This window comes from Aulonocara stuartgranti (genome assembly GCF_965226115.1).
Source record: "Aulonocara stuartgranti genome assembly, chromosome: 4".
In the NCBI taxonomy this organism is placed as follows: domain Eukaryota; kingdom Metazoa; phylum Chordata; class Actinopteri; order Cichliformes; family Cichlidae; genus Aulonocara; species Aulonocara stuartgranti.
In genome coordinates this window covers 4,455,716-4,483,417 of record NC_138942.1, presented here as the reverse complement: position 1 = coordinate 4,483,417, position 27,702 = coordinate 4,455,716, and the positions used below count along the sequence as shown (strand labels likewise).

The 27,702-nt window shown below is 40.2% G+C and overlaps 1 protein-coding gene and 1 long non-coding RNA gene across 7 annotated transcripts; both read left to right on the top strand.

The window, feature by feature from the left end:
• The first annotated feature begins 2,644 nt into the window (after positions 1 to 2,644).
• LOC309704376 lies at positions 2,645 to 4,443 on the top strand. Its single transcript, XR_014276199.1, has 5 exons — positions 2,645 to 2,741; positions 3,006 to 3,151; positions 3,228 to 3,309; positions 3,398 to 3,509; positions 3,584 to 4,443. It is a non-coding gene; the product is annotated as an uncharacterized lncRNA (long non-coding RNA).
• Positions 4,444 to 6,427: 1,984 nt separating this feature from the next.
• On the top strand, positions 6,428 to 12,253 carry LOC309704275 (GRB2-related adapter protein 2-like). Of its 6 annotated transcripts, none has more exons than XM_082529335.1 (7): positions 6,428 to 6,514; positions 6,597 to 6,686; positions 8,236 to 8,348; positions 9,592 to 9,683; positions 10,036 to 10,155; positions 10,905 to 11,097; positions 11,802 to 12,248. In XM_082529335.1, exons 3-7 carry the CDS (start codon positions 8,271 to 8,273, stop codon positions 11,979 to 11,981), a joined length of 663 nt encoding a protein of 220 aa, XP_082385461.1. In that variant the 5' UTR covers positions 6,428 to 6,514; positions 6,597 to 6,686; positions 8,236 to 8,270; the 3' UTR covers positions 11,982 to 12,248. The 6 variants fall into 6 exon arrangements, with proteins under 6 accessions (XP_082385461.1, XP_082385464.1, XP_082385463.1 ...); XM_082529337.1 differs by having other exon boundaries at positions 6,459 to 6,514; positions 6,625 to 6,686; XM_082529336.1 differs by having other exon boundaries at positions 6,507 to 6,548; positions 6,625 to 6,686.
• Positions 12,254 to 27,702: the final 15,449 nt, after the last annotated feature.

Genomic DNA, 27,702 nt, shown 5'->3' with positions numbered 1-27,702 from the left:
ACCAAAAATATCTGAATAAAATCCATCCTTATTGAATGTAAGTGCTGTGTTGTTGTCTCCTCTGAGACTCATTTGTATTCCCCTTCGGTCTGACGGTGCGGTCGTCTTCCTGTCCGTCCGTGGCTGGACTTTTGAGCTGGCCAATGCTTGCTGATGTCATCCCCCAGACTTCCTGTATCCAACACAACCACGCTCCTTATCCCAAGTCTTCTCTACCACCTCATTTTACAACATGTGGTTTGTTTGCGTGGCTGTTTCTGGGTCTTTTTCATTGTCACGCATGATTCCTCTGTATTGATATCATGTTCTTTTAGTGCTTAAGGACACGTATGTGAATTTTAACTGAATTTAAATGTGGATCCTGAGTTTCCTCATTTGTGTCCTTGTACTAGTGTGCAGAAATAGCTCCACAACTTTTTATGATCATTAGTTTGGCTTAAATAAAAGCCTAAAACGGGCAACACAGGTACCAGTGCAATTTTCCATAAAAGCATCTTATTTGGTTGCACTGCCTTTAGCGAGAAAGACTAAAGAGACTGACCTCATTAATTTGATTTTACTCCTTGTGAAATTCCACATCAGTAAATGCAAGTTTTCATGAAGGAAACACAACATGTGGCTACAAGCTGCTCTTTGCATAGAAATAAAGCTTTAAAATGGGCATTGTTTTTAATGTCTTTATTTAATGTCACTGTAACTCGCGCATCTTTTTTTTTTAATGTCATGTTTGCATCTGTTATGATCTGTTTATTTTGTACACTGTCATTTAAAGAGCTTTATTCTGTATTCAGTACCTCTTTTTATAAAATTAAAGAGTAAAAAAAATAAGGAAATGCATTCGGCTTAGGAGTCTGCCTCCAGTGGCCATTAGAGGAACCGCAGTTTTTGGCTTCATTTTTCAGATTTGGAGGATTCTGCTTGAAAACATCTACAAATCTCCTCTTTTCAGATGCTCATATTTCTTATTTATAATTGTAATTGTTCATTTTTTATACTACACTGTAAATATTGTGTTGATGTATTGTATTGTTCTTGTTTTCATATTTATGTTGTTCCTGATGTGTGTTATTGTTGGTCTTCACCGAGGTTTAAGTGCCGGATGTGCGGCAATCATAATAAAAACCCTTGAATCCTTAGGGGTCACTTCCATCTCACCCTATCCCAGCATCATCCTCTGTCACACCAATCCTCTGCATGTCCTCCTTAACTCCTTCCATAAGTCTTCTCTGAGGTCTTTCTCATTTCCAGCAGCCTGGCAGCTCCTTCTTCTCTTTTTCCCATATATCCACTAAACCATCTCAGCTTTGCCTCTGATAGAGTCTCCTCGAGTCATGTCATCCCCGTTTCTTTTATCTTGTACCCAGAATAATCTGCAGGTAAATTAAAACCTCATGTCAGACCGTCTTTGACCCTTTTTGCCAGTAATGTAAATTGATGGAAATGCGTTCCTGTTGTTTGCTGTCTCTGGAAGCATCCGGTGTATTTCATGAGTCCATTATGCTCGGGCATGAATTAGTGCCAGCAGCAGCTGAGCAGCAGGACCACAATAAAAGGCTGAATTATTCCTGACAGTGAGACTAATGGCAGTATTTTTCTTGCCTCACAAATTCAGTATAACTAAATTTCACTTACAGAGATGGATTAGCTGTTTGTTTACTGAGGCTTGAAGTGCAGCAGCTCCCGCAGAGCGGTGATCAGTCCACTAATCAAGCAGATAAATTAATAAACATCTAAGTTTCTGTTTCTGCTGAACTTCACTGGAGGAAAATATCAAAGCTGGCCTTGGCAAACGCACATGATGGCAGGCTGACGTGGCACAGAGAGGGCGACGTGTGCAGAGTTTCACCTTAAATAACACAAAATCCTCTAGTTTGGTGCCAGAAAACAGCACTCGGCACACTGAGTTAACCAAAAAGGACAAAAAAGGCTGCAGACTGGTCACTGAGAGCAGCTTTTACTAAACAGCCAGATTTGGATATGTAGAAGTGATTCGAAATAGAAGTACAGGTCATACGTCCCATTCTCTACCCAAACATTTCCAAAACCATCAGATATATGCTTACAGCTCATAACCCTGTATCATATTTGATTTGTGAGTTTTTGTGAGTTTTTCACATTGTCAGTGTGATTTATGCACCTGTGCTGAGGAAGGCAGACTCATCCTGAGTACATGATGTCAGTCAACACTATGAGACCCATAGAAAACTGCAGATTTGGGTCCAGTTTGGATCAAACGCCCCTTGCTATCTGGAGCAATGCTCAGTAAATGACTGGTTTCTTTTTTTTTTCTCCTATCCACTTCACTGGTTAAATTGTAGGAAAAATATATCAAAAGTGGGATATCTGCTCTTGTGAGGTAATTTTATAATACTTTACATCGATATTTATAAGTTTACAAAGTGGACGTAAGAAATTATTTTTGTTGGCGACTGGCAAATAACAAAATGGTGCATTAGCGCCACCAGCTGGTATGGAAAAGGTCGTGTTTGTAATCAGCACACCTGCTTTATAATTGTTTGGCTAGACCAAGTAACACACAAGTGGCAAATACACTAAAATAAAGCTCATGACTAAATAGACAATGACGCCAACCAAACCCCAAATCACCCCCATGACATGCAGCACATGGTTTGACCCAATAAGGTGGCTTCAGGATTTAAGGGGTCTCAGGCAGCTCACAGGTGTTCCCTTTGTGTCATTTGGGAGAGTCTGCACCTCCAGCCACTTCTGCAAACGTGGTGGTAAGTTTTTAAAAAAAAAAAAAAAAAAAAAAAAAAAAATTGAGTTGTTTGTTTGACTCTGTAAATGTAGTTTTTGGGAGGTGGGCTCACTAAAAGTCAAATTTTCTAACTGCTTAAGTGTCTGATTGCAAATGAAGTGCGTCTGTGTGGGTAGATGACGTGTTGGGCCTAATCTGTTCTCGTGGGCATGTGTGGCTATACCTGTAAAATATAGTTTTCTGGCTAAGTTATGAACAGTCATATCTGACTCTTTTATCCCTGCAGGTGAAGCACTTCATGGAGGATTCCCTCCCTGATGGCACCTCTTCTCGTCGCCGTCTTTAACCTTTCTGATGCTTGATTGGCTCGCAGATAAAATCAGAGGGGGACATGGTTTTACACTGTAAATGATGAGCTCAGCTTCAAAAAGGGTGAGGCACTGAATATCAGTGTATAAATTGGGGACTCGCTGCTGTTATATCTCTGACTCTTTGTGCTTCTCTGCAGACTCCAAGCCCTGAAGACGGTTGGTGTAAAATGGACGAAGAGACGAGAAAGATTTCTACTACAGTGAAATGCCAACTCCAGCGTAAGAGGCTAAATGCTGATTATCAAGTAGAAATGTACTGGATGTAAACTGGTTTGTTAAAAGCTGAGGCTTGTGATTATGTGTTCAGGTGGTTCACAGAACAGCAGTTGCAGCGCTGCAGAGGAGCTCCTGAAGACCAAACATGGGAGAGTTTGCTCTGAGGATGCTGGAACTTCACTGGAAACTTCTGCATTTGTCAAGTGAGTTTAAAAACTGAAGCCTCAATGGTTTAACAGATCCTGGTTTGATACATCACACTTGTTTCTTCCCACAGATGGCGTCCATGGTGCAGGCGATGGACTAGCACATCAAGGTGGCTTAAAGCAGGACAAAGCCCCGGTGATGCTTTCACAAGACCTGCGCATACAACTCCAGGTCCACTGGCTCTCAAATGGCTATTGTCTGCACTGCATTTCAGACTTCCCCAGGCAACTGGGTCAGTGCAGCTTCTATCTACAAAGGAGCAGAGATGGACGCTTCCTGAGCCTCCCACACAGGAACCGCATGTTATCATTCAGGGTGCCGTCATGGCGTTCTATCAGATGATCGCGTGTTACATACAAGGTTTTTCTGGTATCGGTAACTTGAGGTACCTTCCTCAGCCAGGAGACGAGGTTTGGAGCTCTACGTTTAGCACTTAATACTCTCCAACTACTCTGTGGTTGGTTTCAGGCACTTACCGAGTCCTCTTAGGTTAGGATTAGGCTCTTATTCCTCTTTGGTTAGGAAATTGTATTTTTTTAGCACTACATATCGCTCTAGGTTGAGTTAGTCTAGACTCTTCCTTTATTGAACAAAGGCACTTACCGAGTCCTCTTTGATTAGGATTAGGCTCTTATTCCTCTTTGGTTAGGATTTAGGCACTTAACCAGATCCTTAGGATTTGGCTCTCCACACCCCTCCTCGGCTGGCATGAGGAACTCCAGATTCCTCCATGGTTGGTTTGTTACTCTGCTGCTACAAGACACTTTGTATGTAACTGAGATACCAGCGGCTTTAAAACTGCTTTGATGGCTCCAGAGACCATGCTAGAAATGCCAGACCTGTCTCAAAGCTTGTGGAATCATTTGTGGCCATGTTGCTGATGGAATGGACTGTCTATGTTTTGACTAATAAATAATTTTACACCACTAATCTGCTTGAGTCCTGGAGTTTACTAAGGTGGCTGGTTCTAAAACAAAGATCGCAAATCAGTCCAGCTCAACTTGTGGCTCAATTACATGTCAGAGTTCGGTCTGTTACCTGTTGAAACTTAAACCTACTTAACTGGTCTCCTCCCACCAGTGTTTGCTTTGTCAGATTTCTGCTGCTCTTCTTTAATAGGGGGATCTTGGGCTCTCTGAGAACCTTCAATGATGGAGAACTGCATTCACTTTAAACAGATAGTTGTAGTGAACTTGGCAAACTAAACTGCCTCAAGCTGCAACTCAAAAGGGTTTTAATATGGTGCATGAGTGCATAAATTTCCACTGTACACAATGAGGCTGGAAGTCCAAGCTGAGTGCACATATGTAAGGCTAATGTGCAGCCCCACCACTAGTGTAGTTTTGCGTTCTTGGTGAGCTGTCGTGACAGTCTAAACCTAAAAGTAATGCTTTGGTAGTTGCTTCCAAGAAGTTTGCCTGTCAGTGCCATTTGCAACACTCGGGTTATCTTTTCCTCTAAAGGAGTCTAAAACACTTAGACGTTAGGTCAATGTGCTACTAAAAAGGAAATCTGAAACTGTAATATTCTACAAGTGAGTAAGCAGAGTAGGGGAGGAACAAAAGCAGTTCAGTTATTTTGGGTTGAAGTTGTAAAACTGAAGTTTTCTCAGATTTGACTGGAGCTTCTAAACTAATGTTGAATTAAACAGTTTCGATTTCAGTCTTTAACTCAAACAACATTTAGTTTCATGGTGGCGATCGTGGCTCAACAGCTGGGAGTTTGCCTTGTAATCGGAAGGTTGCCGGTTCGAGCCCCAGCTTGGACAGTCTCGGTCGTTGTGTCCTTGGGCAAGACGCTTCACCTGTTGCCTCCTGGTGGTGGTCAGAGGGCCCGGTGGCGCCAGTGTCCGGCAGCCTCGCCTCTGTCAGTGCGCCCCAGGGTGGCTGTGGCTGCAATGTAGCTGCCATCACCAATGTGTGAGTGGGTGGATGACTGAGTGTGTAAAGCGCTTTGGGGTCCTTAGGGAGTAGTAAAGCACTATACAAATACAGGCCATTTATTATTTAGTTTCAATCATCTAGACATCGAAATGCTTTTAGATTTCGTCAACTACATCTAAAGGTATTTGTGTATACGTCTGTACTTGGGAGGCTTCCCCTGAAAACATCTTGCACAACATTAAATGCAAAATATGTCCACGTGTCTATTTATGAGAAACAGGAAGCTAGTTATACAGTTTCTAACCTTACTGCACAAGTAGCTTACTCCTGATTGGATTACTTCCAAATCGCCTTTCTATACCACTTAATTAGCTCTAATTGGATCTCACCCTACAAAATATTTTCATCTCATTCTTATTTGCTGACTGAAGTGTCAGAACATTTTTTTAGTTATCTTCTTGTTTTCGTCAGCAAAAAACAAAAATTTGTTTTAACAAAAATGATTGGTCAACAAAACTTACACTGCTCTGTACTTCCTGTTTTTCTTCATTCGGGTCCTTTCAACATTATTTAAACAGAAGCTTCAGAAAAAACATCTAAATTCAGTCTGAGGCTGCTGAGCTGTGAGACTTGGGCTGTGGGTGAATAGTCCAAATAGTCACTTTACAATAGACAGATGTTATTTATGACTTTTTTTGTTTTTTGCTATGAAATTGTCCATAATGTAATACGAAGCATAATTTTATCACAGCATCTTCAGAGGTCAGATGTGGGTTTACAGCCTGATGTTCAATGAACAATGAACAAAAAATATCCTTTTTTTCATCTGAAGGTTGTGAAATTCTTTCATTACAGCAGCTAAAAATGAAAAGCAAACAAAAAATGAAGTAAATGAATAAAAGGGGGATGTGGTTCAGTTATATGAAACACAATGTTACCAAACAAACATAAGAAACCTACTTAACTGATCCTGAAGCCTTCCTTATACATATACTACAGGTACCTCATCCTTGCACCCGCACTCCCCACAAGCAGGTGGTAGTAATACACCTAACTGCCAAAAGGAAGAGGAGGAGGAGAAGAAGAAGCAGCCACGCCCTTTCATGCCACCTGCAAAGGTCTTTATCCCTACCATGACCTCACAGATCACTGGTAACTCACAGAAACAAAGAATGTAATAATTTCTGTGTAACCCTGCAGGCTGAAAGCGTGTGTGTCATCTAAACAGGTTAAAAGCATGATGGTAAAAGTTTGACTTTGAGTGGCTGCAAATGAAATAAACCTGTGCAGGTAGGTGACCATGTGTGGCTGCCGCCATGACAGTCAGTGACTTTTGTTTGTTTAACTGATTCTTCATGCGGACTGTTTGCGCTATGGTATTTTTCTGTCACCTCTATTTTAAGCTCCCAACTAAGTTTGTCCACTCATGTTCTTGGGTTCAAATCAATCTGCCCACTGGTTTGGGTTAATGGTTTAATCTACAAATATTTAGCCCCCATTTAACCTCTAAACCTTAATGAAAAAGCAGCAACAGCTGGAAAAGTTTAAGACGTGCAGCGATTGACGCAGGAGTATGAAGAGCATTTTACAACTCTGCAAATGACTGAATTTAAATATGTTTTTTAAATTTGTTTGTTTTTTGAGGTTTTCATTGGAGATTTTCCTCTAATAACAAACTTGTCTACCTTGTGCTGACCACCATGCCATCCTCTAATCAGTGATGTTCATTTACATTTTTCCATTCAAATATCTTAATTATTTACAGCAGGTCTCCCAGACATGGATTGATGGGAAATGGGTGGAAACATATGTGAACATACAGTATATAAAACAAAACCGGTTTATACATTTTAATGAGTTTGGAAGTCAATATTTGGTTTGACCACCATTGTTCTTCAGCACGGCCTGAACTCTGTTGGGCCGCCTTCTGGTAATTTCTTTTTCATGTGTAGTTCTCCGGGCTTCTTGAAGGACATTCAAAGCTCTTCTTTGGGTGTTTCTGCCTTTTCTTCTGGTCTCTGTCAATGATGTTGACGTCTGTGGAGGCCGATCCATGACTGAGTTTGTGTTCCTCTATCAGAGTGTGCTTTTACCACATTGGTGGTGTGTTTGGGATCACTGTCATGCTGATCCCAGCTGGTATTATAAAGTGGATCAAAGTGGCTACACTGCACACAATGCTGAGATATGCTTTTAGGAATCGCTTGTTCAATTCAAAGAATTGAGAGACAAAAGCCAACAATTAAATGACTCTAAGCACTATGTGGCAATGAGAAATTAAAACGGGAAGAAACCTCTGGCAGAGCCAGGCTCATGGAAGAGCAGCGATCTGCCTCAACCGGTTGGGGGATGTGTGTGAAAATATTATTTTATGCCTGTCAAACTGTGTTAATAGATCAGCAAAAGAAATGGGAACAAATTGTGCTTTTCAGACGGGTGGCTGGTAACAAAGTTCCTAAAGATGTAATTTAAAATTGGTTCCTTGCTAGGTTTTCTGTTAGTTGTAGACACAACACTGGCTAACCTCTTGAGTTAGGAGGCTTTTTATACTTGAATGATTCATAGGGTTAGCATTAAGTGGCTTAGCAAACAAAACTTTCCTTTGAAACTGGTAAAAGAAAAGACTGGAAGTGAGTGTAAAAGCAGCCAATGTCAAAAGACAAATTTTGAAAAACCTTCAGAAAGCCTGAAGAACCTATTGCTCAAGACCGCTTTAAAAGTTATAAGAAAGTCTGAGTGCTTTGAAGACAATATAAAGAAATGCAGCTGGGTTGAGACTTTTATCGAGGACTGTTTACTGGAGACCTTTCTCTGATTGAGCCGCTTGTTCTGTTCGCAGTCTTCTAAACCTTTCAGACGCTTGAGCCCCTCCCAATGGAAGCCAAAGGAAAGTTTGACTTTAATGCAGTAACAGATGATGAGCTGGGCTTCAAACAGGGCGACATAGTCAAGGTCAGTGCGTAACTTTACTCAGCTGTACACAGTTTTCATTAGTGCTGTTGTGCTTGTCTTCATAGTAAAGGTTGTGCCTCAGCACTACAAGCAACCCATTTAACAGGCGCAGCTTTTACTTTGAAGGCAAACTCTCTCCTTTACCAGTTTGTGTGGCACTCTTCAGTTTCACAGCTGCTTCATGAGTAGTTGGTGAGTATTTGTAGGTAAGTTGCAATCGAGGTGCCAACCTGTGGGTTACTACAACAACCAAAGCAACTCAGTGAAGAGCTCTATACCTCTTTGTGACCAATTCCACCCAGTGACTAAGAACAACCACTGGTCAGTATGTACGACTCGTTTTTTAGGGGTTTCCATCAGCTGGTAGTATTCCTTTTTTTTTTTTTTTTATATTTATTAATAAAATACCTACTCAGCCAGGGTTCCAAGTGAGGTGAGTTGAGCTGAAAATGTGCTGTCAGCAAACTGCATGCCACTGATTGGTCAGAGAGTGACATCACTGGATTAGCCATGAGAGCGCCTCATTCACGACTTTTGAAACCCCATCCATCCATCCTGATATCCATCCATACTTTTGAAACCCGGCAATGAAAATGGCTGCACACAATCAACAGGTACACCATCACATGGTACGCATTCCCTCAGTTACTATGTTGTTCGTGTCACATGATGTCATGGGAATTTTGGGCCGGGTTGCTATAACAACACCACCAACACAGAGGTGGTAATTTAACTGTAATGGAAAATGACCAAACGCCAAGTTGAGGTGAGTAGGTGCTAGTGGAAAAGAGGCATTAAATTCTAACTCGGCATTCCTCCCATCTTTTATATACAGTCGATGTATGTTGCATGTTTGAAACCATGGCAATCGCCACCTGCTGGCCAATAAAGAGTTCAGGTGACTTTCATTTCTACAGGTTACCTCCAGTCTGTCCCAGCTTCTCAGTTTAAACTGTGGTTTTGTTTCTTTTCCTGTTATTTTTCATCATGTTCTGTTCTGCTTAGCTTGTGACTCACAATTTCCCCTTTATTGCAACCGATAATAATAACCGCTTTCCCTGCTTTCATCACAGCAATCGGACGTCACTCCCACAGATGTCCGACTGTGTTAAATTTAAAAACTGTCTGGGATGTTGTCTCAATATGTGGGTTGATGGATGGGAGGTTAAAATGTGATGCAGTCCAATATAAGTAAGAAATCTGATACTCCTGTATGAAGTTTTATCTTTTCGCATCTGGACAGATTATACGTTATGACAACATCTGGTGTAAAGCAGAGATGAATGGACAGGAGGGGCTTGTGCCACGTAACTTCCTTGACATTCATTTTCCAAGGTAAGAAACAGATGAACAATAATCCGCTGCAAAAGCAGAAATCCTTTTCATTCTGTGTGCAAACCATTTAAAATGACTACAAAGCAGGAATGAAGAAGATGCCCTAAAGTCAGCTGCACATTTTCCTTCAGTAACACGAATGTACCTGAAAAGTCTCAACATTTTCACACTTTTGAGCTTAGAAGTTCATTTAAGGTCTTAAAAAGCCCAAATTTAGATGTTAAAATCGTACAGGAAAGGCCCAAAGGCAGGATAGTTTTGCTTTTACAACACTGGCTGGTAGGTGTGTGTACTTGCATGTTTGATGCATGTTTGCATCAGATAGTCATGAGCACAGGACCTGTTTCTGCAGATGGTTTCGGGAGGATGCCACTCGTGGAGATGCAGTGGAATTCCTGATGAACAAACACGTGGGAGAGTTTGTGATCCGAGGGTGTCGGACCAGCCCCGGAAACTTCTGCATTTCTGTCAAGTGAGTCAAGTGTGTCTCCCAACTAAGTATTACACACATTACATTGTACCTGATCATTTAGACCTTTTTATTGCCTTAAAAGGGAGAAATAAATACAGTTCATAAGGCGTTTATGATAAGGTCACACTGGGGAAAATGGTGGTAAAAAAGAAAATGATTCTGTTTGCTATGAACTGCCACTCGCAGTTTCCATCTTCAAATTCATTTCTGATACATCAAGACGGTGTTAAAATGGAAATAAAACTGAGTCAGTCTGCTATTAGTCTGCAATTGAATGGGGTCAAATTGGCCGTTGTGTGCAATCTGGTTCATATAATGTGGTGATTAACTTTGATAAACTGGCAAAAATCTCACGTCTGTTGCAGTCTGCACACACAAAAATTGACTTTAACTACTTCCATTCAGTGTCCAGCCAGAACTTTCTAATAAGGATGTATAATTTTGAAATGTGTTTTTAATGTTGTGAGACAGACTTAAAGTTCATAAATTCTCAATTTTTTATTTTCAGTTCAAAGACATTTGTTTGTTTCAGTTGTTCTAAAGAGGTTTATGTAGTCAAATGTCAACCATTCGCCCAAGCCCCAATGAGCCATTCCCTGTGTTCTTTTCCTCTTAGCATTTTACTAGCATCATTTTTATTCGCGTTTCTGTTACTTAACTGAAACTAGGTTTGAAATAACGTTAAGTATAATAAACTTGGTGTGAGTGATTTATAATAAAGTTATTCTGACTCTTAAATCTGTTCTCAGGTATGAGCAGGGCATGATGCATTACAGATTGCTGAGGGACAAGAGAGGTCATTACTTCCTGTGGAGCGAAAAATTCACCTCTCTGAACAAACTGGTGGACTTCTACAAAACCAACTCAATCTCCAAAAGCAGGATAATCTACCTCAACGTCAATGGGAGCCTGGACCAAGGCGGCCCCTCCGATGATCAGCCAGTGAGACATGATTGCTTTTATTGAAAACCTCAGATTTAAAGAGCAGTTTATGACAACAAGCAAGTTACGAGGCATGCTGCTTCAGTCAGTTTCAATTAAATAGTCCAAGAACATCAGTTGTCTCAAGGTGCTTTACATTTTAAGGTAAAGACCAGTCGATACCCTATGAGGAGCACTTGCAGGATGGAAGAATTCCCTTTAGATAGAAAGTGACATCCAGCAAATGCACGTTCAGGGAGGGACCACCGTCTAATGTGACCAACCAGCCAGTAACTGAGGGAAGACTCACAGATACAAGTTTCAGGCATCTCTCTCACTCCTTTCACTTAACAGGGTGGTGTCACATGTTGGTTGTTTTGTTTGCGCAGTGAAAAGTTAAAATGGTGCCAGCATATCACATCTCGCTTATTCAAATATTCCAGCGTTGCAGCTGTCAAGTCAATTCACTTTATGGAATTAACCTGAGAGGACGAGAGAGTCCGTGCACTTTCAAACTCTGTTAGCTTGCCTTTTGATTAATTAGATATTTTTGATAAGGTGATCACACCAGCAAACATTACAACTTTAAACATGTGGAACACCATCGAAGTGTAGATGCAGCACAGGAGGGCTGATCGGGATGACCTCATCCAGCCTAAACTGTGCAAGCCTCATCAAGAAGTTGTCTGTCGGGTATTGATCAGTGTTTGTTTTTCCTCCCACAGACTAAGTCTTGTTTTCAAGTGATGGCGATGTGCGACTTCCCTGCTATACAAGACGACGAGCTTGGTTTCAACGCAGGAGACGTCATTGAGGTGCTGGATATGTCTGATCCTTTTTGGTGGAAAGGGAAGCTGAAAGGAATTATTGGACTGTTTCCTGTAAATGCCACGAGACCACTGTGAGGAAATCCACCCCTGATGCTTTTACTACACCTGCTTACACTCGGACTCGGCCTGCAGGTGCACCTGCCCTCGATTAAGAGTTTCTAAACCTTAATGAAAAGCAGGCTTTTAGATAATATGCTGCACATCAGCCTTCAACCAGAGGAGTGAGTCAGTACAGCGTTTTATCTACAAACGAGCAGAATAATGATGAATGTCTGCTCATGTTTTAACACATGGATGTATGCCCTACACACACTTTTTTTTTTTTAACCTTTTAAATAAAACATTTTATGTCCAAGATTAAATCTGAACTCATTATGAGGGGAGAATTTTTTCACTTTTCTTATTACAAAGTTGATTCCTGTCAAATCTATCCTGTGACATTCCCTGTTACTTATTTCCAGCTGATAGACTGTACATTGAAGATGGAAATGGTTGGTGGTCTGAAAAGTGAATTCCTAAAGCTGCATTCTTTCTAATGGCCACCAGGAGGCAACACCTGCGTTTGGGGGGGGAAAAACAAAATCCTCTGGCTGTATTCTGTCTTCTGCCCCATCCATGTTTTCATGGTGGAAACAAAAACACAAAGGTTACAATGTGCTTGTTAAGTGATGATGTGACAGCCCTGTATTTATAGGTCCAAGCATCTCCTTCACTGAACAATGGCCTCGTCTTTTAAACACATCGAGTGGATAAAGAGAGAGTAATTTATCTGCAACCAATCATGTCCCAGGCACCACAGAAAATAATATTCTCTGACTGACTTGGTTAAGGAGCTGAAGTTTACAGATGCAGGAGCAGGGCTTGCTGCTTGTTTCCATTTAGTTTTCTAGCAGATAAGCAATTTAATGTTACTTGATTATTATTATTTATTTATTTTTTGTTAGCAAGATTTAGTATTTATTTATTGTCATTGTCAAGAACAATGAAATTGCGTTTGGGGCTTCCATACAACCCAAAAAAAAAAAAGAAGAAAATAATAAATACCCCTTAAAACCCAAGTGTACATATTTAACCCAGTGTGACTCCAATGCAATAAGACAATCCTTAGCAATAACATGAGAACATGACAAGTAGTGTTCGTAGAAATTCAGACAAAGACCTGAGAAACATGACAAAGTACAACAATGCAACCCATTCAATATTATTGTACTGTGAGATATGATATCAGATATGATAGTTATCTATTTAAGAAAGAGGGGGGGCAGGAGGGGGACGAGAATAAAGATATGATGCACCAATGCAGACCAGTTCATTGCTATTAAGAAGTTGGATATGGTTACCTTCTCCCTGAGGGCAGCAGATGGAAAAGGTGGCGCGCAGGGTGATGTTGGTCCCGCAGGATACTGTGCACCCTCCTCAGACAGCGAGTGGGGAAGATATTACTGATCTCTGGCAGACTTGTTCCAATAATTCTGCCAGCTTCTTTCACCACCCGCTGGAGTGCTTGCTGATCGGCTTTGGTGCAGCTGGGGAACCACACTAGATTATACCAAAAACTCAGCAAGATCAATTTTATAAAAGTGTTGTTGAGGTGAAGTGTGGACAAACAAAAGAACCCATCTGACGTACATCAAAGTCACTTTACTTAAAAATCAGCAAAGGAAGGGGGGGCATTTACATAAGTGGAAGTTCTCTACAGGCTTTTAGTTACTACTGGGCCCAAGAAAACACAACACATGCTGTCAAAATGAATCTGTAGCACTAGTAATGGTACTATCAGCTTATTTTATTGCATTTTGATTGTTTAGTTTTCGGAAACAAAATAAGCCACAAAATACTCAGAATTTCAATTTTAAAAAATGATGGCACACCTAAGGAAAGCTAAATACTAAATGGAAACATGAAGGTTTTAACATGTTACTGTATTTCATATCTTACTGTAAACTATATGTGCATTTTTTTGCATGGTATTAACCATCCTCACTCCAGTGGAAACATTTTTGAGAGCTGTGCTATTTCTGGTTTCCTCGGACAGAATTGTGCAGATGCACACTTCTCTCTTCCAAAAGCTGTCATCACTTTCTCTGCTTCACCTGGAGGTAAACTCTTTTCTCATATACAGAAATTTTGTGTGCTGAAGATTGCACAAGTCAGTTGGTTCAGAATGCCCTGATATGATATTCACAGTGGTAAGAATAAAACAGACTGGTGTGCGCACCTTATAAATCTAATGGGGAATTTCACGTCCACACTAACCAGGATGCTGCAGAAGAATAAGTGATGGCCAACCACAAACCAGTTTCTCTTAAAGTATTTCTTCTGGCCCATTCTGCATTTATCATCATGGTCATTTCTATTATTTTAGTTGTATCCAGAATAGGTTAGCCTGAGGTTGGCTTTAAAAAAGAAAAAATGGAGATTGACCCTCGATCTTGGGACAACCAAACTCTTGAAAAGGTGATTATGAAAACATTCCTTAGAAGTTGCTTCAAAGTAAAGGTTAATGGGCAGGGATAGCTCAGTAGGTAGAGTGATTACCCCATGATTGGAAGGTCGGGGGTTCGACTCCACTTGAGGTACCCCTGAGCAAGTTTCCGTCCCTACACACTGCTCCCTGGGCGCTGCATTGGTGGCTGCCCACTGGGTGAATGGGTTAAATGCAGAGGAGTAATTTCCCTACGGGGGCTAACACATACACATAAAAAAAACAAAAACATTAATGCATTGCTTACCTCCCAGTGGATATAAATAAATAAGAATATGAAGAAAGAGGCCGACGGCAGCTTTTAATCCACTGCTTTGATTCTGCAGCTGAAGATGGATAAATGTCAAACTGTGAGGCTAACAGCTGAGGAACACTATGACCTCACCTCACTGCCTTGTGGAAGTGTAGCTATAAATAAAAGAAGTGTTTATTTAAAAGGCACAATGAGCCTGCAAACATACGTGAATTAATTTTCATTTTCATGTTCAGTTATTTCAGATATATTCATAGATAAACAGTGAAGGTCATTTAAATTTACAGAAGAAAAAATAAACCATGCAAAGGGCTGAAAACTCATCTTTGCGGTTATTTAAATGTTCAACAAAAGGAAGAAGAAAATATTTTATTTTCATTCTTTTATGTAAAAATGGTAAGATTGATTCATTTCAAAATAAAATAAAAATATGTAGTTTATTGTTTATGTTTAAATTTAGGTTTTTCATTTGTTTTGTTAACTTGTGGCCTGACCACTTTTCTCAGTGGATGCATACGCTGACCATTGTACATTTAAAAAGGTTGTGTATGTATGTTATCTAATAATCTAATTAGATTGGTAATCTAATAATTGTATTTTTCTGTCCATCCACTCCCTCCTCTCCTGGAGCCTTACATCCTCTCTCAGGAGATTTTAAATCTCACCCTGTTTATTCTTATGTTTGTCGCTGACTGACTCTCACCCTCCTCCACCTGGAGTGTCCTCAGGGATGGAGGCAATTAGGACAGGAATCTCTATAACAACATGTCATCCATGAGGCTAAACCAAGGCCAAGTAATAGAGCTTCCCACTCACTCCCTCACCTGCACTGACCCTGTGCATTTGCAGTCCTGAAGGAAATCCTCCACCATGACAGCTCAACAGAAACAGCAACAAAGAACATTTAAGTTTATTATATATTAATATTTTATATATGGTTTTCTTATAGTCCCAGGAGACTGACCTTCACATGCAGCTCCAGGTTCTCCAGAGTCAAAGGACAGGAGCACATGTCAATTACGTTAATGTCTGAATGCAGCAGGACACACACCATCTGACAGAAATCATTATAGCTGGATGCCCTATTTAGGGTTTAAAAAAGAAGAAGAAAACCAGCAGGGGTACTACAGGCTGATTAATTATAATGGGCTCTGCAAAGGAAGAGAACTAATTAAACACCACACTGACTGAATTCTTGGCCCTGGTAAAAAGGTAATGTTCACCTCTGAGTGTAATGTAATGAACTCAACAGTCTGCTCTCTGCTCAAACAAAACAGCATGTTGGAGTATTTTTGGCTTAATAATAACAAACAAAATCAGGCGAATTAGCAAACAATGCTAAATGAAAGTAGCTATGTGTTGAATCCTGATGTCTGAGTGTGAAAGTGACATCTGCATGAAAACGAAGCAGGCTCCACTAGTTGGGGTTCATTTGTATGCATGTATGTATTGTAAGCAGCAATGTTATATAACCTCCATGATGTCTGTAAGACACATAAAAAACAAGACGCTCAAAAACCAGATGTGCTTTTAACTTACTGTGAACATCAGACCTGTTTATGTTCAGTCTGTTGTGAATCTTACCAGAATATTCAGTCCTTAAACCTCATTAAAAACAACATATTTTATTAAAATCCAACCATCTGTATTTCTCTGCTTGTAACATTTCTAGAAATCTGACTCATTTCCCCGTTACAGCACCAGACTAGACCACAGATTAGTTTTCGAGCTGCTGTACTCTCTTATTTTTGAAATAATGTGAGTGGCCTTCCACTTCATAAAACTGCATTGTGACTCACCGCCTACAGCACAAAGCTCCTCTTATTATTTATCAGTCTTTGAATAAAGCTGGTGGCCATCATCTGGACTTCAGCTCACCTCGGACGTTTGTACTTTTTGTCTCCTACGGGAAACTTTCAAGGTATTCTTGATGGTTGGATTTGATTTTCTATCTGAATGCATGTTCATTCAGCAGGGGAGACTGTGCCAGGTTTGTCTCATCCACACAAATATGTCTTTAATTTGACCGTGAGGATGAATGGACCTGGAGCCGTCCTTTTTAGAAATGTAAATCTGTTTCCAAGGTCATGGTTGAAAGAGAGAAACAGAGCTGCTTGTAGTTAGCTCTTACTCAGACCAAAGCCACTTAAATTTCACCCATTAAATGTAACAAAATTGTGGAATAATGTAGGAATTTGTAACAACAAGGTCTGAAGCTCTCTAGCTTTTATAAGCTGCAGAAAATTATGTCATAATATTGCTTGCTGCACTTAATGAAAAGCTCCTGCTATAACCATAAAAAACTCTCAGGACTCTCATAGATAAACGGAGCCACTGAGAATAGTTCAGTAAACTCCAAACTGCTTTGAATAACACCAAAATATTAAAGTGTGATAAATCAGCAAACTCTGAAACACATACAGTCCATCAGTAGTTGTTATATCATCATAACAGAGAAAAATATCAACCATAAAGCCTTCTTGTGACTTGCTCTCATAGGAACAGGGCTGGTTATTTATAACTGGTTTATAAACCAGTCAGAAATCCTTTTTAAGATGAAGAGACCACAGTCAGAGCCAAGCCAGAACATATCTAGAAGAGTCTTTCCACTTTCTGTTAACCCCATTGTGCAGAAAATCAAATCATTTCAACCAGAAATGCTCACAAGATAGTTTCCAATGAGTAGGAGTGAAGGGAGCTAAATGGCTAAAACAATCTGGTTCTAGTTTTTCTTCTAGGTTCTCAGTCGTAGTCGTTCGCGGTCGTCTTTAAAGCTTGAAAACAGAAAACAACTGGACTTCTTTAAGTCTGTGAGGTCGTTTTACCTCTTATCCAAGGGGCTTCTTCAGCTCCAGCTCACTGGTAGAGATGAACTATGTTGCCAAAAGTATTTACTCACCCGTGAATTCAGCTGTTTTAAACACTTCTATGACCACAGGTGTATAAGTTGCATCATCCCCCAAACTATTCCCACAAAACTGGGAGAATGAAAGTGTCCAAAATGTCCTGGTATGCTGAAGCATTACAGTAAGAGTTTTTTCACTGGAACTAAGGGCTGACCCCAACTCCTGGAAACAACCCCACACCATGGCCAGCTGTTTGGCCATGGAAACCCACACCATGAAGCTCTCCACACACTGTTCTTGAGCTTAATCTGAAGGTTGCTTGACGATCACTTTTTGGCACAACTCCTGGAGCTAAGGGGGCAAAACAATTTAATGTGCTAATAGGCAACGTAAAAGCAGAGTCATGATAAACAATATATATATGCGTGTTTGTCCTGAATAATTTCGCCACGTTTGCTGTCTAAGGACAGCGCAGCGAGCACTCTCTGCTTATGACAAAAAAATAAACTAAACAAAACAAAAAGCAGCCCGTTCGTTTTGGTGGAAAAATGCATCATGTCAACCAATCAAAAACTTATATGGCAACATGACATTTGGTTGTTTAGGAAGAGGGGGAAGTTTTTAGAGTGACAGCGAGAGAGAGAGAGAGAGAGAGCGAGTTTTGAGATGTGAGAGATTTGTGACGTTTAGCGTGTTTGGAGTGTGTAGTTAATGTGTTGTCTTGTGTAGTTAGTGTGTAGTGTTGTGGATAGTTTTGTGTTGTGTGTCAGAACAATAAGGCGACTATTGTCTCCAGGTAGAAACAGGAGTGACACACCTGCTGCTGTCAGACCTGCAGGTATCAGGCTGTGATGTTCTCCTTTATAGTGGACAGAAATTATTTTTTTGGAGTGGCACAAATAATTTGTGTGGCATCTTATTTAATGCAGAACAGCTGATTGTTCTGTAAATAGTTTGAAATGGTTATAAAAAAAGAGTAAAAGGTAAATGGCTGCAAATAACTTTGTTGTTTGCAAAACTTGTGCATATGATTTTAAAATTGACAATTTATATTTGCATTTAAGGTTATGAAATATGACTTAATAAACATGTTTGTGGTTGTTACAGTAAAAAATATAACTTTTTCTAATCAGATTTTATGTTTTTTCCCTGATTTTAGATCAATTGTGTTAATACAGTATGTCAAAATGAAAACATAACTGTAAATTCAGACACCTGAGGTTGTGCTGAAAAGAATGATACCAAACAAGGCAAAGTAAATCGTTTTTAAAGGTAAAAAGTAGAAGTAAAATCAAAAGTGGTTAAAAACGGCCAATTATACCCTGGACCCCAGAGGGTTAAACATTTTTCTTTAAAGTAACGCAATAGTTACTTTTCAAGTAATTAATTACTTTTAAAATCCTGTAACTCAGTTACTAACTCAGTTACTTTTTTGAAGAAGTAACTAGTAACTATAATTAATTACTTTTTCAAAGTACTTGCCCAACACTGCTAACAGCTGACTGTGGAATATTTGGTAGTAACACGCTGGAATTCACTGAGCTGGGAGCGACCTGTTCTTTGTAGAAGCCGTCTGAAGGTGCTAGATTATGCCTGTGGCTATGATGTGATTGGAGCACCTGAATCCACTGATGGGTGGATGGGTGACTGAACACTTTTGGCAGTATAGTGTATTAGTTATTAGTGCTTTCAAATCCTAAAATCAAACAGATGAAAACAGTTAATGCTAAATGAACTTGTGGCCTTTTCTATTCGAATGAACAAACCCGTTTTATCCACTTACATGAAGCTTTTACTGTTCAAACCAAACGGAGAGAAGCGCGACATAAAGCAGAGTTGTTTACCACAGCGCGTGACGCTGAATCGCTCTGTCTCTGCAGTCTGCTGATAATCAGACGGTGTTAATATTCTGAGCAGTGAGCTGCAGGGTCAGGAGGAGCTGCCATCCCCGCTGCTGTGAACACCCTGAATATCCTGTTCTGCACGCCTGACCAAACTTATGAGATTCTGCGTGTTTGAGAGGAAAATAACACGAGCATGTTCGTGCACACACATTCGTTAATTATATACAAGCACTTAAAAAAGGACATGCTGAATTATACTCATGAAGAAAAGCAGGTATTAGCCTTTCAGCCATGTGATGTGCTTCACAGAGAAAACAGCTTTTTCTCAAATTTTGTCATAAACTGTGTGACACGGCAGGACGCTGCCAGGAAACCAATCGATTTAAATGAACTATGAAGCCAGAATTTGGCTTTATTCAAAGCTATTACAGTAGAGTTCAGAAATGGAAATATTGAGCTTAACAATAGACTGTAAATTATTTAAAGTGATGACATTAAATGGCTTAATCCTACATTCTTTCTAATGTCCAACAGGGCTGACTCATTTACAGGCACAGCCTCAGACACTTTAAGTTAAAATACAGTTTTGCATTTTTACCTCACTTTTAATTTACTTTTTACTGTAATAACCTTCCAATTACTGTATTTAAAAAACTGCCATACTTTTTTGGTTTCTAGTGTTTGTTTTAATGTGGAGCATCCTGTAAGGTGGATTTTGAAAGGTTAATTAAAATGGGAAGAATAAAATGCCAATCCATATAGCTGGACTTGTGTGTGAACATCCCGGCAAATCATTTAATGCAGATTTACTTCAATCCACGAGTGCAGCGCCTGATACTCTTTATAGCCTCAGGATGCTGCGGTGTGTTTCAGCCAAGAGGATTTTAATCATTTTAATCCTCCTCCTCTCTGGATTGTTAACACGAGAACAAGCTAGAATATTTATGTTGTTGTTCTTTGCGAATTTAATGATTATCATAAACCACTTCAATTAACAGGACGGTTTAGGACGGAGGCAGCGGCAGGAGAGCCTCGGAGGATGGGGAGGCGATGAAAATAAATATTCTCCCTCTACGCAGAGATGTCATCAAGGAGCCGCTCGGGAAGAAGAGCGAGAAAGAAATTAACTCCAAGCGAGAGCGGTGTCAGAGTGCAGTTTATCTTCCTTCAGCACACGTGTCCACGCCGTGTTGTGTCTGCTGCACGAGCTGCTCTCATTCGCTGGTGTGTTTTAGCCTGTGTGGTGGGGGCGCTGCTGTCTGCGCTGGTGAAAAGAGCACATGGCAGATGTTCGGTGTGGCACATCCCACCACCCTTCACCTGCTCTTACTTCTGTCCTCTGCACATGTGCAACAACGGGAGGCAGGGAGGGGATGAAGGATGGAGAGTTCTCTCCAGCTTTTTGTTCCATTATCCCACGATGTTTGTAACATGTTAGCGAGGATGTTCTGAATATGAAAGTCAGAGCTGGGGATTTAAAAAAGAATAATCTGTGGATTAGTATCTGAAAACTGTGTCTAATTGAAGAGCTACAGAGAAGGAACACTTTGCAAACACTTGGTCAGACAATTTGTCGTAACCACAGTCCTCACTTCTTATTTTTTGCATATTTGTCACATTTTAATGTTTCAGATCCTCAGAAAATTTGAATGTTAGACAAAGATAACCTTCCTGAATACAAAAGGCAGTTTTTAAATGATGATTTCCAGGAGAGGTCGTCCTCCCAAAATCACTGCAAGAGTCCAGTAACAGAACATCTAAAAACCTGCAGGTCTCACTTGGCTCAGTTAAGGTTCAGAGTTCATGATTCAACAGTAAGAAAGAAACTGGGCAAAAATGACATCCATGGGAGAGTTCAAAGGAGGAAACCACTGCTGAACAAAAAGAACACAAAGGTTTGTTTTTCTTTTGCCAAAAAACATCTGGATGATCCTCAAGACTTTTGGAAAACACTCTGTGGGCTGACAAACAAAAGCTGACATTTTTTGGAAGTTTGGACTCCAGTTACACCGGCATTTCATGAAAGAGCATCATATCAACAGTCAAACATGGTGGTGGTGGGATGATAGTCTGGGGCTGGTTTGCTGCTTTAGGATCTGGGCGACTTCCCATAACTGATGAAACCATGAACGGTTTGTTAACTAAAGACCGACGGCACTTGGGATATTTGATTCTGTTCATTGTTGTCAGTGTTTGAGTTGTGATGAAAACTTACATATTAACAATTATGAAACTGAGCTTATTCCTCATTGTTAGTCAGATATGACATTAAATGCTAGTTTCGGTTGCTATTCAAGGTTTGGGAGACGTGCAGGCAGCTGAGACTGAGAAAGTCACCTGGCTGAGTGAGGAAATATTTCTTCTACTGAAAACTCCAGAAAGTCCAGATGAACAGAATCAACTTTCTGAGATTCAGTGATTGGGCATGCAAGACACACCAGCCAGCCCACCTCTGAATGGCTAAAAAACAAAAGGCTGTGGAGTGGCCTAGTGAAAGTCTGGACTTAAATCCACCTGAAATGATTTAGAATGATTTATACTCAAAACCCTCCAATGAAGCCGAATTAAAATCATTTTACAGTAGGCCAGTTATCGCAAACACTTGATTGCAGTTCTTACTGCCAAGGGTGGCAGTGTTAGCTTTAGGTGGCAATTACTTTTCACACAGGGTCAGGTAGGTTTGGATAGCTTTTTCCCCTTAATACATAAAATCATCATTTAAAGACTGTATTTTGTATTTACTCGGGCTATGTTTGTGTAATACTAAAACTATCTGATGGTCTGAAATATGGCTAATATGCAAAAAACTAAGAAATCAAAATAGAGAGCTCTGTGCACGCATGTTTTGCACATAAATGTTGTTTCTTCACATTCCCATGATGGCTGTAGTTAACATGGGATTTATTAATAGGTCTTTAGAAATGCGGTGAGTAATTACCACACACAAAGCTGAAGTTTTATAGCAATTTTCTGTAATCAGTCTTCACATCCTCCCAAAAACAAATCACTTCTGCAGCATTATAGCTAATTTATGCAAACGCAGCATTTCCAGTAATTACACAACAGCAGCAATCTTCCACCTGATCTTTGCCTCGGCCTGCCGCACTCACACAGATTGCCATCGGACTGAGAAATTGAGTCTGGTTATCTGAGGAGAAGCTCGAACAGACAGGCCGGCGAGCGACTCCTGCGTCTGACTCCTGGTGAGATTAAAACTGCTGGACGTCAGCCCACAGGGGATTCAGGGTGCTGCGTAGCATTCTGGGAGATTGCTACCGTAACCTTTACTGAAGGAATCCCAGTGTTTAGAGGATTTTTATTTTTACCCAGCAGTAGACAGAGCAGTTCGGGTGAGGTCAAACGTGAGGCACAAATCCCTCTGGGATAAATGAATGCTGTTTTTCTGCATGCAAATGTAATCCACGGTGCTCAGGTTTGATTCACCTGCTGACAGATGGCATGTTTGTTTCTGCTGCATGCAATGTGGAGCAGCAACTTCCTCCCAGCTCTGGGATCTCATTATTCCTGCCCAGGGAGAATTGATCAAACAACGTAGTCAAACACGCCGCTGCGATAATGAGCCAACAGCAAGCTAATTATCTGCTCTTAGACCTCCTGCAGGAAAATCACCTCAGCGTGCCCAGAGCTGCTCCTGAGTGCCCTCCAGAACAGTTTGGAAAGGGATGGATCACCTTCAGGATGACAAGGGGACAGCGTGACCATCAGGTTTAGTCCTGAATTTTCTGTCTTATGGAGGGAGTTCACTTCTTACTGGGCTACGCACATAGTGACTTATCCCACAGACCTAACCAAAGTACAGATGACCAATGAGGGACCAGTTTTATAATCTATGTTTCAGATTTTAGGACCAAACATAAAAATATACGCATCTATTTTCTGCATCCTTAACTGAGTACATGCAAATTCACATGAGTTTGCACTGCTGTAAATTTACTGCATGCAAACTCATGTGGTGGCAAATTGTATAATGCATAAAATGTATCTCTACAGCAGAGAATCTGTGTAGCACCTGAAACATACTATAAATTAAATTATAAAGGTGTTTAAGGTGCCATATAATCTAGACAGGTAGAAAGATTCCAACCATCCAACCTTTAGCTCAGTATGTCTCGCTAACCCATTAATCTTCCTTTAGAGTGTTTGAGATAAGAAATCACCACCTACTGACCAATCAATTCCCCAATAATTAGCACCACCGTTACGAGAAGTTCCCTCGGACCTTGCTTTGTAGGTCGGCAGTACTTAAAGTGTTGTCTGTTTGACACCACCAGAAGCAGACTCACAATTAAACCTCTTAAAAGCTTAATTTCTGGTGTGGAACCTGGATAACCTGCCAACAACAAACAACAACCACTCAACCACCCAGTCAATGGCTTCCTCACCTCAAAAAAAAAATAATAATAATAATAATAAAAAAAATACTAATAAATTAAGAGTTGGAGAAATCTGTTCATATTTCATGTCTCAAAAATATTTATAGTGTAATACTGAAATTTTAAAACACCAAAAATTGGTCTTGTTGTTAAAAATGTTATAGCAGTCAGGAAATGGACCAAATAAGCCATTTTTTTCTATTTGGCTCTTCATGTGCATGTTGGATATTTATGACCGGTTGTTTTATATCTTTTTACCCTTTATCAAAAATAATAAAGTTCCTCTGTCAAAAGCTCTAAGCTCTACAAGCTGTAAGTAATTTCTTCCAGTGTAAATCATAAAAGAGCAATGTAATCTTAAAACCGGGCTCCTGGGCTGTGTGTTGTTTCCTACTTATTGGTGTGATTTCTGTTTTTATACTATTTTTGTAACTGCAGTGAGATGAGAAACACGAATCGGTTTTACAGGGATACGCTTGAATTCGTGCAGACGCTGTTATAGAAGAGTCCAACTCAGAATTAAATGTGAATTAGTAGGAGTAGGATTTCATTTTATCCTCTGTTTGCTCTTCATGATCCTGCCTTGTACCTGTTTTTAACGATGCTGCCAGTAAATGAGAGAATTAATATTTATCCGGGCTGTAGCAAACAAAGATGTTATATTACGATGATATGGTATTAAGACTGTTCATGTTGTCGGTATTGGAAAGACTGTTTGGATTCAGTGTGGCTGCTGCTGGAGCGTGGAGGAGGTAGGACACAGGACGCCCACTCGCTCACTCTGAATGCACCAGACAATGACATGTGGGCTCAGTCGGACATCACGTGGACTTCATGCTGCAGAGCTGGCAGGTTAAAGACTTGAAGTATTTGTCAGTAATGACAAATAACCCTACCTGTTCACCCTTTACTTTGCAGAAAAGCATTGTTTGAGGAAAAATGTAAATAATTTTTTAGGCTGGGTCGCTTTTAGCTCTGAAATTGCCAAGACATTAGAGAATATTTTCTTGAAACTTAAATTAAACAGAGTTTGAGTAAGGGTTAGCATCACTCAGCACTTTTCCAGCTCTTATATATTTATTCCCGTACTACACTGGAGTACCTTTGGTTAAGTCAAAGTTCAAAATAATCTGTATTCATCTTATGGGACCTTGGTGCAGCCCCAAGCTGTTGCTCCTCCCCCTTTAAGACAAATTTCTTAGGTTTAAACAGCAGGTGGGTGGGGCTTCTGTGCATGAAACCATATTCAGATTAACCTCTCTTTATGACCTCACAGAGAGCACCAAGTAGAATAAACTGTTAGAAACCGAGTGTTTAGAGCTATTTGAAGCCTGAGCTTTCCACTCACAGAGATTACATGTGCATATGCTGCCCTCATTATTTAAAAATCTGGCCATGTTTAATGGGAATCCACCATTTTTACAATAAAAAACAGCATAAGGATCCACTTTGTGATGGAAAAGTAGCTCCTGAAATGCTGTACTATATCTTTAATGGTGTAATGGACCCTGTCTTTGAACATGTCCTCACACCTTCACACTTCTGAGATTACTTACTGCGAGGTCACAGCGGTCCATGGAGAAATTTCCTCTCCTCTTCCCATCCTCGTCTTCAGGGATTTGTCATCTGATTTAAAGCATCGTCAGCTTGTCAGCTTTTACAACCGTTCCCATCCCAGGGAGCGAGGAGAGCAGCTAGTTTTTCTCATATAGCAAGATTTAAAAAGTGAGGGGTAAATTTACGACATGGGCTGCTAAGAGAAGCTGTTGGATACACAGCACTGACATGTTGACGGTTGAATAATCAGCTCTGGGATTATCTCAGCAGTGACAGCACAGTGCAAAAGAAAAGGAAAAAAAAATCAATGTTCTTTTCCATCAACACTGTTTTTGCTTCTCCCTGGCTTTCGAGTCACCCGTCTCCCCCCCCAGACACTATTCCCTCTGCCTGCAGAATAGCAATCTGCTGCGGTGACACAGCCGATGAGTCAGGAGGCCGTGAATTAAAATTATCGTCTGACTTCATCTCACCCAGCGAGCGTGCCGTCGCAGGTGAGAGCGGTCGTGGTGATGCTCTTACAGCTTTCTTTTGTGTCCAAATGGAGACGTCTGACATTGACGAATAATTATAGTTTCCTGATGTTTTGAGGGTCACTCCAAAAATCAATCAGTCCCTCCCACCCGACTGCCTCAGAACTGCAGCTTCGATTCAATGATGTCATGCAAAGATTTTACCTTCGTTCCAGGACTCATTTCTGAGTTACACGCCCTCAAAGTACACAGGGTGGGTTGAAATTTGGTGCTTTTTATCGCACTTTGTATCAAGAAAAGAAATCCACGTGACCTTTACAAGGCTAAAAAATACATTTAAGCTCTGATGATCAGTTTTTACTCCAACTTAAAAAAAAGATTCTTGCGTCAGATTGTGTCTCTTTATCAGCAGACACATTTTGAACAGTATCATGGGATATATCATGTCCACACATACATGGGTATTTTGGTAAATGTAGATTTAAATGCATTTTGTACACACGTAAACAGCATTTTGATTGTATGAAAACTGTGCTTTTACCACAGCTTATGCCAGTGTTTAACTCAGTGTTTAAATCTGAGATTTTGTCTCCCAACGTCAACGTGATGACCATTATTTTCATTTTTATGTCAGACTGTGTGCTGTTGTTGTTTGTTGGCATTTGGTTGTCCAACATTTCCTCACAGTTAGTTTTTTTCTTTGCATTTTTATTTGAATCGGGATATTTTTAACAAACAATCTCACTTTTAATAAAGTCCTGTGTATGTGTGAATGTTACCATGGTTTCAATAATGTCCATGATGTAGAGGAACAACAACAAACATTGGTTTTTCCATAATTGATTGGAGACAACTTCAAAAAGTGCATTATGTCATCATGTATGGTAGGTAGGGTAGGTGGTCAAAACACATTACCGTGTAGCATATAAAGATTTTGATACCAGCCTCATCTTCTAACCAAACAGTTTTATAATATAATCATGTTTAGTGAGTTTAGCCTGTGATTTCACCTTGAATCACTTTTTGAGACCAGCTTCTTTGGTTGATTTTGAATGTGATCTTCAAATTTGGCTTTAAAGACATAAACCTTTGAATCAAAGAGCACATGGAAGCCACATTTTCTCCTGTTGTGTTAATTTAAGTACATGTCATTTAGTGATTAACTAGGCCTTAATTCACCCTGGAGTAATTTGCTTTTTTACTGTCACGTTTTTCTTATACACGTGTGATTACATTTGCAAAGCTGTGGTCTTCCTTTAACACACTTCACAACATCATACAAAGGACTGTGATGAATATTACTGACTCCTAATAGACAGCATCGTTCTCTGGTGATTGATTTTGGATTTTAAAACGCCAGTTTAGGGGTTTTTTTTGCATTTTGAATATTTTTTAAATCCTCCAATTACCCTGCACTAACAGCTGACTGTAGCCCACAGAGAGCCTGATCAGGTCAAGAGTAGCTGTTTTTACAGCCTTTACCACAACAAACGAAAGAAAAATTTCCATGATCATTCACTTACATTTCCCACTGCAGAAATAAAACATCTAAACACCATCAACGAGTCATTACTTTTTTAAAAGCACACTTAAGTCTCGTTGATATCTTCTCGACAGGCTGTTTTCTTTAACCTTTTTCTGTCTGAAGGAGGTAATAAAAGCACAAGCCGATACTCACACCTATTCATAACCCTAACCCTAACCCTCATTAATTTCAAACTGCATCTGAGCCACAGCTGCACGTTTCTCCGTGCTAACGCCTGCTCTGCTTTCCTTTCGTGCTGCATTCATGGACGTGGGATAAACTGGAAGCCAATTTTTGAGCGTCTAAATTCGATTTTTTAAAATAAGTATTCATCTCAGCTCATTTTTGTAGCTAACACTGATGTATTACGTGCCGCGGCTATAGCGCCCTCTGGTGGAAACATAATTAGTAGTTGCGTT

What these genes read in the sequence shown, in the direction of transcription:
- LOC309704275 (XM_082529338.1), top strand. Translation starts at nt 8,271, where the DNA reads ATGGAAGCCAAAGGAAAGTTTGACTTTAATGCAGTAACAGATGATGAG. An exon ending in AACAGGGCGACATAGTCAAG is followed by an intron (nt 8,349 to 9,591) that starts GTCAGTGCGTAA and finishes GCATCTGGACAG; the next exon opens with ATTATACGTTATGACAACAT. An exon ending in GCCCCTCCGATGATCAGCCA is followed by an intron (nt 11,098 to 11,801) that starts GTGAGACATGAT and finishes TTCCTCCCACAG; the next exon opens with ACTAAGTCTTGTTTTCAAGT.